Below are 16,823 nucleotides of genomic sequence, written 5' to 3' on the forward strand. Positions count from 1 at the left end.
AATTCCTGGTTTGAGAATAATATATTCCATGGTGACTTTCAATATCTTATTCATGAATTCAATTTCCTCTAATAATGAACTGAGAGCTCTTGGAAATGAAATGACCTTTAACCTTGATAAAACAAATGGAGAACCTACACTTCAGCGAAAAATAATTAAGTTATAAGTGTCTTCTAACATGCCCTAAAAGTGAGTTGTTTTAGATGGGGCCAAACCAATTTATTTTAGTTTTTAAATCAACCCTTTAGTTGTCTCATCATTTTAACATAACTGATGGGCAACTGAGGTATAATTAATCTACTGAAACACTACAGGGACATTTGAACTACATTCTGTACCTCTACTCAACAAGCAAAATTATGTGTCCCCCAAAAGACAACAAATCCATTCACAACAACATTATGTTGATGGACAACTTCAAAATCTAAAAAAAAAAGGTTTTACCACAACAGCTGTAAAATTAACAACTTCAAAATTACTTTCATACATCTTTGCAAGAGTTCTACTCACCCCATTCTTAGGGTAGGCCACCCATCCGGGGTCTCCCATCACAGAGCGAGAATCCAGCAAGTTGACTGTTAAAGGTGGAAAATACAGAGAGTCTTTAGTATAGACAAACAACCAATGCATTAATTATGATTAAAAAAAAAAAAAATGAGAGAGGAAATGTACTTAATTACAAACTTGGAGAAGCCACTCACTCCAGTGTGCAATTCCGGACGTAGCGCAACATCGCCGGAGTCAAACGTTTGACGCCCCAAATTACACACTGTAGTTAGGGATACCTGCAAACTGAGGCTTAAAAAAGTGCTTTCAATCTTTAGATATGTGCATTTACTCCAAATCAAATCCTCAGACAAAATCTTTCCACAAATATAATTTGGCTTTCTACTGGAGTGCACTTGTCAAAATGAATTAATTTGAATGTAATTTTTTCCCCAAGATGGGTGCGTCTCTCTAACAGCAGACAGAATAAAAGAAAACTTCTCCATTTGTAAAATATGCCACAGTGATATTAGTGTGTGAGAATGTGAAAGAAATTTTACAGCACGGTTGTCCGAGTACAAAAAGTGAGCAAGTGCACAAGTCGAGAGGTGACATGAGCTGATATTCATTCACATTCTAAGTGGAATTGAACATTTGTGCATCTTGTTAACCCCAAAACTCCCACCATACTTTTATACTTCAATTCACACAATTCGGTGTCGACAACACAAGTCACAGCTCAGGCTCCATTAGAAAACCTCCTTGCTCAGCCTTTCAGTTGAAAGCTGTCATGTGCAATTACTTTTCTGCTCCACTCCTCAAAACAAGTTTCCATCTCCTCTTCTGCAGCGCTGGCAACAGTACAGTCTCATGAGTTGTGTCTTATCTTCCGTATCGGTGTGTCCAAATGCTTCTTCTACAACAACAAAGTCACAAAAGGTCTTGGCAAAAGAGGATGTCGGAGGTGTACTGTAAGGGAGTTTGGGACACATTTGGAGGCATGTCCTCCAGCTGCCATATTCTTCTTGGTGGCTGGTTGGTTTTCTTGTAACAACAACGCATGTCAATGTCTACTCTGTAGTTGAAGTGAAATTGAGTCAAGAATGGCGTTGTTGTCATTGCAACCATTTACAGCTAGTGCAATATGGTGCTACACAGAACTGCATGGTGCTACCAAGTAGCAACCAACAGTGACGTCAACCATTTACTTTGTATTTCATGAGAGAACGTGAATGGGAGTCTATGGAGCTGGATACTTTTTGGAGCCGACCTCTAGTGGCACTCTCTGGTATTGCAGTTTAAGGCATGTCCGTGTAGGCCTAATTTTTCAGACCAGTAAACTACCTCCACTTTTATATACAATATATGGGGGCTACACTGAACGACATGAAGTGCAAACAGGTGCAAAGAGAACAAGACAGTACACATTTTGAAACTATTCCTTTGAAGGACAGTGCAGCTCCAACCAGTTCACAGAATAAACAATATAATAGTAAAATGCTGTAAATGTAAACATATTAGAAGTGAACAGTCATCTCTCTTAGCTGACGTGTTGGATGTGGGAGAAACAAGCAGGTGTAAAACCCTGAGCGACTCTTAGCAGCCGTTTCATAAGCCCATCATAAATCACATGAACATATAATGCATCTATTATGAAGCAGCTCCAATACATGTCTGAGTTTTCCAGAGCACACACCGTCATAAACACCGCTCGAGTTCTATCAGGACAGAGTTCAGTTTTCTTTATCTGCTCTGTGATAACCATTGGGTCCTTGTGTCTGGCACAGTGTGTTCTCACAATAAAAGAAAGTCCAACTGAATGATCCGTCGACGAGCTTTCAGACCGGCATACAATGTGATGGAATTTTCCTTTCAGAGTCTCTCCACCTGTCCTCGCAACTGATATTTTCATGTCAATAATTTATTCCTTTTTTTTTTTGTCAACCTTTTGTTGCATATTTCAGATCATAATATGCATTCAATATGAATATCACACCTGTTGCTGAGTAAGAAAATATTCCGACTGGAATATGTCAATTATTTTACCACAGGAACTGACATTAAAATTGTATGTGTACTCGAGCCAGAGAAAAGTGGACTTCGGAGACGTTAGGAGAACATTTTCCTCTCTTGGATTCACAAAGATTTCGGAGCAGTGAATTTAAAATCGTTTCACCTCCTGCATCTGCTCAGAGCTGCCGAAACGAGGTGTCCCAAAGAGTAACATTAACACGGAGCAACCACTAATATGTGACACATTAAATCAACTATCCAAAACTTTAATGTTATAGAATACTATTCACCAGCTGTTGAGTGTAATATTCCCTGTTGCGTGTGCTGTGATAAGCCGCGTTATAAAACAGCCAATCCTCATACGAGCCAAGCCCCAATGTAAACAAAAGGACAGATAGCCGTTAATAAATCTGCCTCGATAAGGTATACGCTGAACATCATGAAGTGATAGCTGGCTTAGGAACCGAGACACACTCCTCTTTCTCTGCAACCCCTTCCAACACACACACACACACACACACGCACGCAACTCTTGCCTTACTGTCTCTACTGTTCTGCTGAGAATAATAAAAAATGTCCTTAGGAGGCGATTAGACAACTAATTAGGCCATAAAGAAGAGATAAGTGATACTGAACTAGATCATAAGGGATACGTTACCTCTCTCACTGTCTCTCGCGCTCTCTCTAAGGATCAAATCACCTCACAAGTTCGAGCTCGGCTATGACAATGATCTACAGAACTTATTATTAAAAGTCATCAGCACCCCTGAATGAATGAAGTAATTTAAAGTCTTGAGTGACATTACTTCAAGGATACATTTTCTCTTCAGATATGTTGAGGAGAAAATGGATTTTCAGCACTGGGAATACTGATACGATTCTCCTTGGGATGACAGTTGAATACTTGCTCAGTGACACGCGAGGCTGTCCGGGTATTTATTTTCAGATTGCTTACTTTTGGCACTCTTGGAGCAGGTCATAGATTTAAGGCTACGTTTTAGTTCTAAAGCTCACTACGGTGTTTTTGACCCCTTAAAATGGAGACTTAACGCTGTTGATCCCGTGTTAGTTTGAAAACTGTGCGGTTTCATTTTAGTCTAGACAGGCGGAAAACAGGGATTTTTGAAAACGATGAAGCAGACATTTTGATCCGCTTCCTGATTTGATCTTATTAGTCACAATGTGTCCTTCCCTGATTCGTCACGCCCCTGTCACATGACCCTTTTCTGGAAGAAACCAGGCAACATCCTTGACTACCAGTGGTTAAGTCAACATGGATAACAACTTATATGTAATGCTGATCTTGTTGTCTGTGCTAACAGCTGTTGTGCAGTTAAATTCTGAATTTTATAATGCCATTACTGCCTGCATACAAGAGGCAAGCTATTATTCAAGTAATTCCCATGTCTAGGGGTGTTATCAGGCCAAAATGTGGCATCACGTGGATTGAGATTATTTCTGAAATGGAGATTGTTTTCATTTTAAAAAGAAAACACATTAGTGTGGACGTACCCAGAGATCATACTTGACCTCAGTAATGTTTTACATAATCGTATTTTACACTATAGCTTTCTTGTTACTTCTGGAAGCATTGTTTAAGTACAAAACATTTCATTTCTTCAACACAGTTTCCTCTTTAAATCCTTTATCTTTCCCTGTCTGAACCTCATGCTGTTTGATTGTGGCATTTTCATGTTAGCTTAGATCGCTCTGGGCTTAATGACCTGCCTTCTCTCTCCCTCTCCCACATACAGCCTCACACACACAAAAACATGCACTTCTTGCTATGGGTTCTCCCAGGTTCTCCCAATAGTCATTTGATCGACACAATGACCAATGACAAGTAAATTCAAGAGCTTTAAAACCTCTAACCTCTATACTGTATCATCTTCATATGTCAGACATAGGAATGAAACACAACAACAATATCTAAATTAGATGTGAGGCATCTGGTTCTGCATTTAATCAATTGAAGCAGATTAATTCTTGTTTAAAGAGATGAAATTGATCAACTTTGAAAAGTGAGTAGTTTTCCGCAAAAGCATTCGTCACTGCAGTTAAAATGTCTCCACTGCTAGAAAAACACAACAATAGAAGCATTAGGATTCACTTGTTTTCTCTTCAGTGAGTAACTGATTCAAATAAAAGCTGAACATGAATTGGAATAAGAGTTGCATGAGGTAGAGGTCTGCTGTGTAATTTGAGGTCACGCTGAGATGCACAACCTCAGCATGAAACCTGACAGGAAGTTCCTCTCTTATTAAGACACAAATGGAGATGGGGAAGTGTCCAAAACCCCAATGATTCTACTAAGATGTCTAAAGCACGCTGAAAATTTGTTTTATTTATTTTTTTTTTTTCAATTACGACAAATTATTCCAATGAGAGAATATGCTAGTTTAATTATGGGCTCAACTCTCCTCTCCAATTATGCATGCAATGGCATGATTACCCATTGCAATGCAAATATGTGCCAAATTAATCCAAAATTTGTGTTGAATGGCAACCTCTGGCAAACGAGTCTGCACTGGAGAGGTGTTGAACAGTTTTCTTCTGGGTGTTTTGTTAAGCAGAAGTGCATGGCTTTGCTAGTCAAATTTGAGAGAGAAGACACTAAAACAGGTTTTTAAAAACATGCGTTGGCAGAGAAAAAAATGGGGAAATGCTTTGTAGCTGAAGACAACAAAGAAAACAAGTGTTGCAGTAATTTTAAGATGTGAAAGATTAAATGTGTAAGTGTTTTTGAGGACTTCTTTTTTCTTTCTCTTAATTCACAACAGCCTGAAGCTCGACTTTAACAAGGCTGTGTTTTTTTTTTTAACTAAATGGGAATTCTACAATTTTTACAGTAAGCTTTGCTATTGTGGTGAAAACTTTGGAACTGTGGAAGAGTGTCCCTCATCCCATAAAAAAACTAATACATACTTTGACCATTTAAACCCCTATGGTGATAAATCTATACAATATAGCTGATCTTTAACTATTTTATGTGTTGCCAAAGGATGCACTGCAAACCTCTGCAGAACCCAATCGAGTGTTACACATAGGAACCACTGAGCTTTGACCAAATAAATCTGCCATGTGAAGAATGCCTCGGTTGATAAATGTTCTCTCTTTCCCGGATAACGCTGTCTAATAGCTCCCCCAAAACAATGGCATTCATCTCGAGCTATTAAAATGCTGCTCACTCTCCGGACAATAGCGTGGGAACAGTATTTGACACCCTGTTTTTGAGTTTTTTTTATAAATATGTATGATTTTTATGTCACTTCATTTCTCCACATTTAGCCAGGGAGGAGGTTTGCAGGTGTGCATTAGTTGGGTTGACATGCAAATTATTGGTTAAGTTTGCAACCTTTGTATAGGCTGCAGGAAATAGCTGCAAGTGACTGTCTGAACTCATTGCCTGCCAGTGTGTCTGGATTCAGAGGTGTAAAGGCTTCAAACAGCATCTTTAAAGACACATTAAACTAAATATAAAGTAGGTTTAATATTGAATAAAGATTAAAAAAAAAATGGCTATAAACGTTCAAAGGTGAGAATTTAAGTGTAAAAGATGGGAGGTCAATTAAATATCAGTCATTAAAAGTCATCACACACCAAAACCAGATCAAAATTACGTGATTTCTCTTTGTTTTTAAATGATAAACTAATACTAGGTTACAGTGCGTTGAGGTCAATGTCATACAGTAATATGGTGAGCACCTTACACGCTCCACAAGGAAATGTTTAAGAGTAATCCAGAGATTTTCGCATCGCACTGCGCGTCTGTCTCCGCTGCCATGTCTTTAAAGGACCGGTTATCTGACACAGCGGCGTGTTCGGTTCAAAGGTCCGGTTTATTATTATTATTATTATTATTTCACCTTGTACTGTTTCAGAACACAAAGTCATTACAGACTTGGGATACACAGCTGTCATAAAGATTATCTGCTCATTAATTTGATAGACGACCTCTTGTTTTTGTTTTTTTTCCTGTCATACGGCGTCAGAGCCGAACAAGCAGCCACCGGGAGTCCGCGAGAGACCCGTGTCACACAGACCTTTGACTGATCACACTTTCCAGTGCCAGTTGAAAGCCCGGCACAGTACACACTAACCCCCCGGCGCGTCTCTGTGCGGCATTACCTTCGTTGGCGGGGATGCACCACACTCCGAGCAATGCCAGACTCCAAACCCACGTCCATGCCACCAGCCGAATGCCACAACTCCACCAACGAGAATGCATGGCGCATCCAGAAAAAAACAAAAACAGGACCGGTAACAGTGTGGAGATATATATTTTTTCCACCTAAACAACAGCAGTTTCGGTCAGCATAAAGCGGGAAAACGTAGTGGAACCATTTGTGTCGTTGCGCTTCCGCTCGGAAAGATGGGAGCTCATGTTATGCGGCGGCTGGAGGAAGGTACTGAGGAGCTGTGTGCGCTCAGGTTTGGGGAAGGCGGGCAGCGCGCCGGGGGGCGGAGTGAAGCGCAAAGTCTCTCCAATCACAGACCCCCCCCCCCCCCCCCCCCCCCCCCCTCACACACACACACACACACACACACAGGTGAACCCCTCTGCTGCTGGACTCGTTTTCTCTATTGATAATCGAATACCTCTCACCCGTTACCACTTTTAACGTGTTCCTTATTAAGTTATCTTCCTTCTCGCGTTGCTTTTTTTTTGCACGAGTGACACTATGTGAGTGGATGTGCGAAGACAGAGCGGAGCTTAGTGCTTATAAACCTTCCCATATGCCCAGTCAAAAGCACTTTAATTACAATTTAAATGCTGCTTTCTGTCACACGCCCCCAAAGGGAACGAGAGGAGGAAGATCATCAGTTTAAGATTATTCCAATTTACATTTTGATAATGTCAAAACTGTGACATTTTACAATAACTAGAGTGCCACCGAGATTATCTTAAAAAATATGAGGCTGCTGCAGCAGTCCGCTACTGGGTTTACTTTAATATTTCATCCTGAAGTGTCAACTCAAGGAGTATTACTGCTTAAAAGCAAAACTAATCCCCCTGTAGAGATGCATATTGTTATTTTTAGGGGTATTAAGGCTATCTGAAGAGAATTGGGCTGAATGTAATGGAAAGAGCTTTTTTTTTTTTTTTTTTCATGCGTTTAAAATCAGCTTGTGCTCTGTGACCCTGTGTGATTACTGGAAACTGGTTTGTACAATTTTGGCAGCAGCAGCTGCAGCGTGTTGTGGTGGTCATGAAGCCTTCATACCACACTTAAAAGACACGTGACACATTCAAACACAGTAAGTTTTTTTCTTACATACTGCTTCAGGGAAGTTTCAGTGTCTTATTCAATGTTGTTTGAAAGGCTTTATGGCTTGTTTCAGACCACATGACGACTCAAGGTGTGACCTCGGCATGTGTTTTTGCCTCGATGTCCATTTTTACATAATTTAGCCTTCACCGATTGTCAGAGAAAAAATGTGATTTTTTTTTTCTTTTCTTTTTTGATTACAGAAGTAAAGCAAAAGAGACAAACTTCCCTGCACTCAAAGGCTATATGCCGATATCTCTTATGCATCCCTATTGTCCTGTTTCTTATCAATAGTGGTGACCAAGCTTTTGCAGTCTAAATACATTTATAGCCAAGAATGGTCTCCATCTGGGACTCAGGTCAAGCCGACTGTGTTGAGTGTTGCAGATCTCATGTCAGTGTTTATTTTCAAAAGCTTTTTTATTGATGCTTTCTTGACCCTGTTTGTTCTTGCAATATGCATCAACCCTTTCCTCATGTGGTCTGCATTTATTTTTAGTTTTATGTCTCTAACAGTGAACAAAGAACCACTTTGGAAGCGTGGTTTTGGATGGATGAACGGCTCAAAGTCAAAGTCAGTGGTAATAGTGGGTTAAAAACAAGGCTAATATGACTAAAATCAACACATAAATAAATTAAAACAAAAGTGCCGCTGATTATTTTATTACTAAGTGCTAGCACGGTTCCTTAATGTCCTGGAAGACCTGACACAGCTAATACATAGTCCAACAGCATGTGGAGAGACAGAGCAGAGACGGGAGAGGAGGAAGGATAGCAACAGTTCAGGTCATGAATTACTGCCCCCGGCTGAGGTGTTTTAAAGCCTGATGGCTGTGGGCTATAATGGAAGTATGACTAACAATATTTGTCGTCATAGTTGTCTGCAGGTCTACGGGGATGTTTTCACTAATCAGTAAATTCTTCTTTCTTACGAGAAGTTTAACTCCATGATTGAATCTGAAGTGTATGAGCTCTTCCTGGTTTGGACAAACTGGAACAGAGATAGATAGTTGAACAGTACAGTTTCTCTTAAATGAGCCCATCAAGTCTTTTTTTCTCTATTTAGTGGAGCAACAACAACAAATACACAAACAGACAAATGCACACAAACCACCAGCCAACTCTTGAGTTCTTTGGTGGCTTTTTAGTTAAATACGTATTGAAGTCAAACATTCTTGCTGTTTTCATTCTTTTAAATCGATGTTGCATCATCAGGATTCCTCAATGTGTGTGAAATTAATGTATATCAATGGAGACATAAAACTTTAAGATGTTGTTTGAAGATTTTGTAATATCAGCGTTGATCTAAATTTCTCTTCAACCCTCCCTCTCACATTTGACCATCTAACTTTCACTTTTTCAGAGTTACTTTTTGCGTTAAGGCCTCTTTGTTTGTGATTATTTGTTTCTATTTGTGTCTTCTTTGTGTTTGCAGTCTGTCATTCTGTTTTTTCCTCCCCATTCTCACTCTCCATGTTACAATTAGATTCTTTAATCACTGAGGGATTCTTGGTGATATTCCTGTTGCTTACCCTGCTGACACCTCCTACACTCCTGGTGTATGCTCACAGATACACACACACACACACACACACACACACACACACACACACACACACACACACACACACACACACACACACACGCACACACACACACACACACACACACACACACACACACACACACACACACACACACTTTCATTGATTTATTCCTCACTCACCCAAGATAGAAACACACATTAAGATTTTCAATGACCCCCTCTGTGACCTCACATGTCAGCACCAGTAGATGCACAGATAATCACCTCCTATTTTTGCATTGAATTTTGGCAAATTAAAAAAAATCGTTCTGCTTTTTTATAAATTATAAAAAGCTGTTTGCCAAGCACAAACGTAAGTGTAGGTGTAATGCCAGGGTGGCGGTGTATTGTAGACGTGCAGGGGTCTGATCAGCACTGACAGCGGGTGTGGAGGTGGTTCTGGGATGCCAGAAACTGTTGTTGTCTCCCAAAGGTGTCAGTTTAATTCTATAAAAGGTCTTTGGAGGAAAGTGTAAAAGAAATTCACCTCCAAACTGAATCTTACCATCCGCTAGTTGTTGTTCAAGGATGCATTTTGTCATGTTCTCTTTTGGCTGTTTGGTATGTTGTAAATGGGTGGATGAGGTGAGGTCCGTTTTAGATATTTTCAGATCATCAATAATGCAGTTTGATGGTAATTATATTTTACATGATGGGGAGGATGGATCGGTTGAAAATGAGGAAATCACTAAGAAATAGATGACGCAGGGTGCGAAATGCAGCTTCTCTCAAACTGTATGATAACAGCATCACAGGGTGTTCTGATTATCTCGTGAAAACGGAATTGATCAAAACATTTCTTGGTGTAAAATAGAATGTTAGGAACATGTTTCTAAATTTTCTGTCCATTGGTATAAATCGTATTGAATCTGAAAAAAAACACCTTTTCCCAGGTGGTTATTCCAACTACTCTGTATCTACATATGGATATTGATTAATGAAGCAGATTGGGAGCAATATTAGCATTTATTTGAAATCAATGTAATGCCAATCATCACCCTCCTTTCAGTTCTGATTGGTCTCCACTAACTGTCCAAGTGTCTGGCTGTTCAGCTGCCCAATGGCCTACACACTACTACACCAAACCGAAACTCAGACAATATGGTATAAAATGTCAAAATGTTTATCGAAATGAAAATCTGAACTATTTTTTGGCCTCTTTGGTGTAGGTTTTTTTTTTATTATTATTATTTTTTTTTTTTATTATACACCCAAGATAGAGCACCATATTAAGGCATTTTCCAAAACCAATGGTTTGGTGCAATCAGATGTGATGGTACCTCGGGGGCTGAACAGTCAGCTGTGATTTTGTGTCTGCCCACTCATGACAGTAGGGGAGGGAGAAGGGAAAACAAGGTCATGTAGGGTCAGTGGAGCGCGCACACACACACACACACACACACACACACACATGCGTGCCTCTCTCTCTCTCTCTCTCTCTCTCTCTCTGACACACACACTTCTTGCAGGGAGCACCTTGTTGGCACGGTCAACACCTTTGCTTGTTTCAGTAGAAGGAAGTGAAAACAGACTCACACCTCCAAATGAGATGATCTTACTTTACATGCACACACACTCATGCTTGTCCAGCTATCTTTGTGAGGACATCCGTTGACATAATGTATGCACTCGCTCCTTACCCTAACTTTAATCATCACAGCTAAGTGCCACTAACCTTATTCTTACCTAAAACGTAAAACAAAGCGTAAGCCCTCGAATTGCTTTTTTTTTTGCGAGAACTAAATGTCCTTACAATGCAGAAATGTCTTCACAACAATGGTTTTGAACCAAAATTGATCCACATGAAAATAAAAAGACACCCCGCCAACACACACACACACACACACACACACACACACACACACACACACACACACACACACACACAAAAGAGCGAGCCTGAGAGTTTATATCCACAAAGCAGGTCATTATTTTGGAAACTGGTGGCAAAATTTACATTTTTTTCCCACATTTTCCAGTTATTTTAATACATTGAAAATGTGTTCTCTGAAATTCAGTTTTACATTATCATTGCCCTAAAAGATTCATTTAGAATTAAAATACGTGGGCTTTTAAATTGTCCCTCCATAGATTTGCTATTTATGAACCCGCACTGATATATTTATGTATTAATTAAATGTAGACTGCATTTGCGTCTTTTACTCTGTGATACTTTTTATTACATTTTTTGTATCTCTCCAGAACTACTCACCTCTCTGGTGTAAAGCACATGAAGTGTTGGTAGTCAATGTCTGCTGGTTAAGAGAGAACCATAAAACAAACTTTCAGAAGTGACTCAATGTTTGCAGTTACATTACCAGAAATTCCTTAACACAGATCAAATAAGGAATGCACCAAAACGCAAACTATGCACACTACATAAAAATATCACATTTCTCATGTGCTTTAACCCCCCCCCCCCTCCACACACACACACCCCTACATGCACACACACACACACACACACACACACACACACACACACACACACACACACACACACACACACACACACACACACACACACACACACACACTACACCCCAATTCCCCAAATAATCAGCTTTGGGGCTTGACCAGCTGGCCTCTGCAGCAGGGAACAGTGGGATTTCCCAGAGTGATTTGCCAATGCGATGAGACATTGCACCGCATTAGGTTTCCAGAGAAATATTTACTGTAATACAGTACAAGCTTTTGTCTGGAGCTGAAGAACAATCACCACGATGACTTGAGACTGTGAAGATGTAACATCATGTTCTATTTCACATTCTGTACGTTACCTGCAGAAAAGTCAATTCTAACACTGTCGGCCTGAGCGAAGTATGTTTGGATGGTTTAGAGGAAAACCGTGTGTACAACCCAGACGAGTGGTGGTCCAAAGAGGATGATGGACACGTTTCATGGCAGACACTGTTTTTGCATTTTCACAACAGGAAAAGAAAGTGTCTAATTACCAACATGAATTATGGCTGCATTAGACAGATGTCCCAGTTCCACAGCCCTGCCATTGTGCACGTCAGCTCGCTGGCATAGCTTACTGGAGCACTTAGATGAAAAAGAGCCATCATTCATTTTAAGAGCTTTGCTTTTCCTTACAAGTTCTCTGCAGCCTTCACAGAGGGTAAGAGACTCTGTCCAGACTGATACACTATAGCAGCTTGAACTGGTTGGTGGGGTCGGCTTTTCATTGCAGAGAGGACAGAGAATCTGAAAGAGAGTGTGAACATCATTAGTAGTTGAGAGTAGGGATGGGTCACGCATTTAAAATATTTGAATAGTCGTTGTAATCTACAAAATTGAATACTATATGCGACTATCGTTCTTCCCTATTTCCCCTGTTTTTTACCGGGGCCTGGTTGTAATGCATTACTCCCATCAGAAAGTGGCGGTAATGCACCTAAAAGATGCCTGCCAGCACCGATTAAATAACATAGGGAGAAGAAGAACACCATGCTGTCAGGGATCCGTAGCTTTGCAAATGAAGCTATCCTGGTGTTAGATGTCCCAGTGCGAACATGGGGGAACATCCAAAGACAACTACAGCCGTCAGAAAGTTCTGTGAGGAACTCCTTCGAAACATAAATGAAGATGAGGTGCAGTCAAACTCTGCAGGTTAAGGTAGCATTCAAGTCCACCAAAGATAAGTACTGACATTGGAGTGAAACACTGAGCTACGGGGGGGAGGGGTGAATATTCGATTGATAATCAAATACTTACGTGCGAATTTAAAATAGTACTTTTGCTTGAAATGCCGAGTTGGTTGTTCATCGAGGAGAGGACAGAGAGTCTTGGAGAGAGTGTGAACATTATTAGTAGTTAAGACTCCTTCCCGTTAAGTAAAAAAAAAGAAGCAGCTGACAACTCCATCACAACTCTGCAGCAAGAAGTGTCTGCTTTGAAGGATGTTTCAGAAAGACGCTCATGTCACCATGCTGTCTTCAAGACACGGTTAAGCTTAACAACTGCCGTGTGACCAGAAACCACCACAAATGGACTCCCATGCAGGTGGAAACACAGATTAAACAAGTTCTTCCTGCTGCAATTAAAACAGTCTGCTTTTACTTTGATAGTTTACCAACTACTTGACAAGTTATCAGCCCTCAAACAAAGTTCTGCATTACAAATTCTCTGGCCTCTCTTTGACCCCGAAACATGGAGCTCTTGTTTTGGGCTTATAAAGAAGGAAAGCGCTCACAAAAAAAGAATACACACACTCACACTGACATGCACATACGCACACATACACAACCCCCTGGGCATCGTTAAGCCCTGCTTAGCAGCTCAGTGAGGCTGGCAGGCAGTGCTGCTGATATTCTCTCTCTATTTTGGCTGCTCCCCTCTGCATACTGCTCCAAATCCTACAGCTCTCTTTTCACACATTTTATCTCCCAACTCAGGACCTATACAGAATATATACTTTATGTGAAAAAGAGTGTGTAGGGGGCTGAGGAATAACATAGTCTAAGTGCAGTCTGAGGAGGGGGAAAAAAAGTGCCCGAGGATTCAACATGAGCTGTTGCATAAATACTAAATAACGACAGTGCTTTGATTTAGAGTCCGCATATATGTGATGAAAGAACTATTTTCTACAAACAGTTTTATTACATATAATGTGATATATGTATATATGTACACATTTAAAAGGCATATCAGCGATACGTTTTTTTCAATGATTTGCTCAGGTCATGCATTTGTTTTGTGTTATTATCAGGTTAATATTGTGGTCTTAAATGTGGAGTAGTTTATAATGCGCTGAAATCAAGTAAATGGTTGCCAGGTCCTTTAGAGTAATCACAATTGATGGTACACCGTTCATTACCTTCCATCGGGGATGTGTGGGCAGACAGTTGTGCCAAATGCTGTTTGCTCAGTTTGAAAAATACCTAAATATATGGACATGTGGGATCAGACTGAATCCTATTAGAGATGCTTCTGACCCCTCATCGTTCAATATTTACAATGCAGAAATCCCTCACTGTCAAAATGTTAACTTGTCAACCAGAGTTGTTCTTTTTTTTCTTTTTTTTTTACATTGTGGGATTCATAAACACTGCCTCAGCTTTTGCAGTCAGGTTCATTCTCAGTCTGCGGTTTGATTACACAGAAGTCAGCAGCACGGAGGAGGGATGAGGAGGACGCTCCAGAATTTTGATTATTCTGAAAAATGGCGGCTGCCATTTTGTAGTTATATAACACACACCCCTCCCCACTCCCTTCCCCCTCCTTTGCCCCCAACATTTTGGCATCTTTTTCTATCGATTTTTTTCCTCCATTTCCCAAAGGCATGCCCCCGCTCCCCCCCCCCGGTCCTTTTTTTTTTTTATCTGCTTCATCCTTTTTTGTCTTTTTCCAATCTCCCCTCTCATCTCCCTCTCGTCTCTGCCAGTCTTCCCCCCAACATCAGTCCCTGCATTTTTTCCGTCACATTTCGTTTTCCTCTCCTGCAGGTTTTTCTACAGTAAGCCTTACAATATGTTCCTGTCCTCTTTCTCCTTGCTTTTTAGCTCTGGTGCTAACCTTTCTCATTTGGTTTCCCCTGATATTACCACACTTTTACATGTATTTTCAAGTAGATGACGTTGGTACCAATTCATTGAATGTTGAATGTTTGGTGTTTAACACTTCAAAAGTACTGATAGAATTGCACCAAGGATTCCACTATGAACCTGTGTCTCTGCAATCAAGCTGTTAAAAATCAAACAACAAGTAGTAAAATGTAATCAGAATCGATAGGACATTCCTAACTGTGAGCTTTGTGAGGACATTTAGTCCTCAGAAGTATAGAAGTGCACTGACAGACAAACACACGCACACGCACGCACGCACGCACGCACGCACGCACGCACACACACACGCACACACACACACACACACACACACACACACACACACACACACACACACACACACACACACACACACACACACAAACACAAACCCTGAGGATTCAGGGTAATCCAATCAATTGTTAGTCCAGTTCAGTTGTGTTAAAAAAAAAAATGCTGGCATCTCTTTTTTTTTTTTCCCAGTTTACGTCCATCTTTTATCAGCTTTATACCAAAATAGTGAACACAATGTTTTATAGTAAAAATAACAAACACATATGCTTCCTGATTGTCAGATTGTCACACAAATAGAAAACCTTGCACATTAGCAGAATTATATATATTGTATTAACTCATTTGTGAATATTAAAAGAAAACAAACATCACTGAGCTGCATTACTTTAAAAGCTGTTTGAGTGTTCACACTGAATAATTTGAAGACAGAGGGACAAAGCAGAGAGACACATTGTATGACACTAGCATTGCAGTATCAATAGTATTGATCTAACAACTGAACTAAGTGACACAATTATAAGCTGGCAAAATACAGTCAGCAGACCTCTTGAGCACTAATGCTGCCATCTTTTTAGCAGCAGGCACAGTTGGCATGTTTTATGGTTTATAAAGGACGTTTAGACACTAATTTAAAAAAAAAAAAAAAAAAAAAAAGGCTAGTCATGAGTTGTCTGAGGAGAATGTGAGTATACATTACGGTCCAATACGGTATGTTGGCAGTATTACTGCAGTTTTGCCTCAGCAGTGTGCATGAAGAGCAGGACATAATTCCCTAACAAGCTTTAAGTCGGTGAATGAAGAGGTGGATGCAAAACAAGGCCTTGAAGAGACAAGTAAACACTTTGCAGGAAATCAAAACACTTGTTAGCTGCATGGTTACGAACAAAACCCACGTTTCAGTCACTTACCAAAACTCACCGGTTTACGACATTCACATACATGCTGCTTTCCATATTTAACTCCTCCTTCCATTCCCCCCCCCGACCGAGACACACGCGCCTGTACCAGGCCCTTGCCCACACATGTTTAATTAGAATGTTACATGTGAAAATGAATGAGTCCCAACAGAGCAATAACAGACCGGATGGCGTGTGTAGATGGGTATAAAAGACATTGAATACGGATAGAAATTCCCTGGGGATTGACTGTATATATTATGTGTTTTCCAGTTACACACACACACACACACACACACACACACACACACACACACACACACACACACACACACACACACACACACACACACACACACACACACACACACACACACACACAAAACATTCAAATCCTTTTTATGCGTATGTATGTTTCCAGGCATTAAATCAAAGCTGTACTTGGTGTATTGCCTGTCATTCATGACGGGGAGTTCCAGGTGTTTTTCCTTAATAGACTCATTGACACTATGACAGCATCACATGACATCAGGTCCCATGACAATCATGTGGTTGTATTTTGTGTGTATAAAAATGTATTCTTAATTTGGAGTTGAGGGTGTTGCTTGGGAAACATGATAGAGCTGAACAGATGTCATTGCTGGTTGAGGGAAGTGTCACACATTTCAATTGAAATTTTTTGCAAATTCAGTGACTCGTTTTATGTCTTTGAACCCCAAATGAATCCAAAATT

The 16,823-nt window shown here is 40.2% G+C and overlaps 1 protein-coding gene across 1 annotated transcript in view; it reads right to left on the reverse strand.

The window, feature by feature from the left end:
• The window catches only part of LOC138206037 (ephrin type-A receptor 5), a 70,294-nt gene extending 63,418 nt beyond the window's left edge, over positions 1 to 6,876 (reverse strand). The window contains exons 1-2 of the mRNA XM_069162488.1: positions 6,628 to 6,876; positions 511 to 575 (exon numbers count right to left, since the gene is read on the reverse strand). Of these exons, the coding sequence (XP_069018589.1) occupies positions 511 to 575; positions 6,628 to 6,727 (165 nt within the window). The 5' untranslated portion in view covers positions 6,728 to 6,876. The remainder of the gene's footprint in view (positions 1 to 510; positions 576 to 6,627) is intronic.
• Positions 6,877 to 16,823: the final 9,947 nt, after the last annotated feature.

This window comes from Embiotoca jacksoni, unplaced genomic scaffold (assembly GCF_022577435.1).
Source record: "Embiotoca jacksoni isolate LCO1_2020_lvr unplaced genomic scaffold, fEmbJac1.0.p SCAF_10, whole genome shotgun sequence".
Classification (NCBI taxonomy): Eukaryota; Metazoa; Chordata; class Actinopteri; family Embiotocidae; genus Embiotoca; species Embiotoca jacksoni.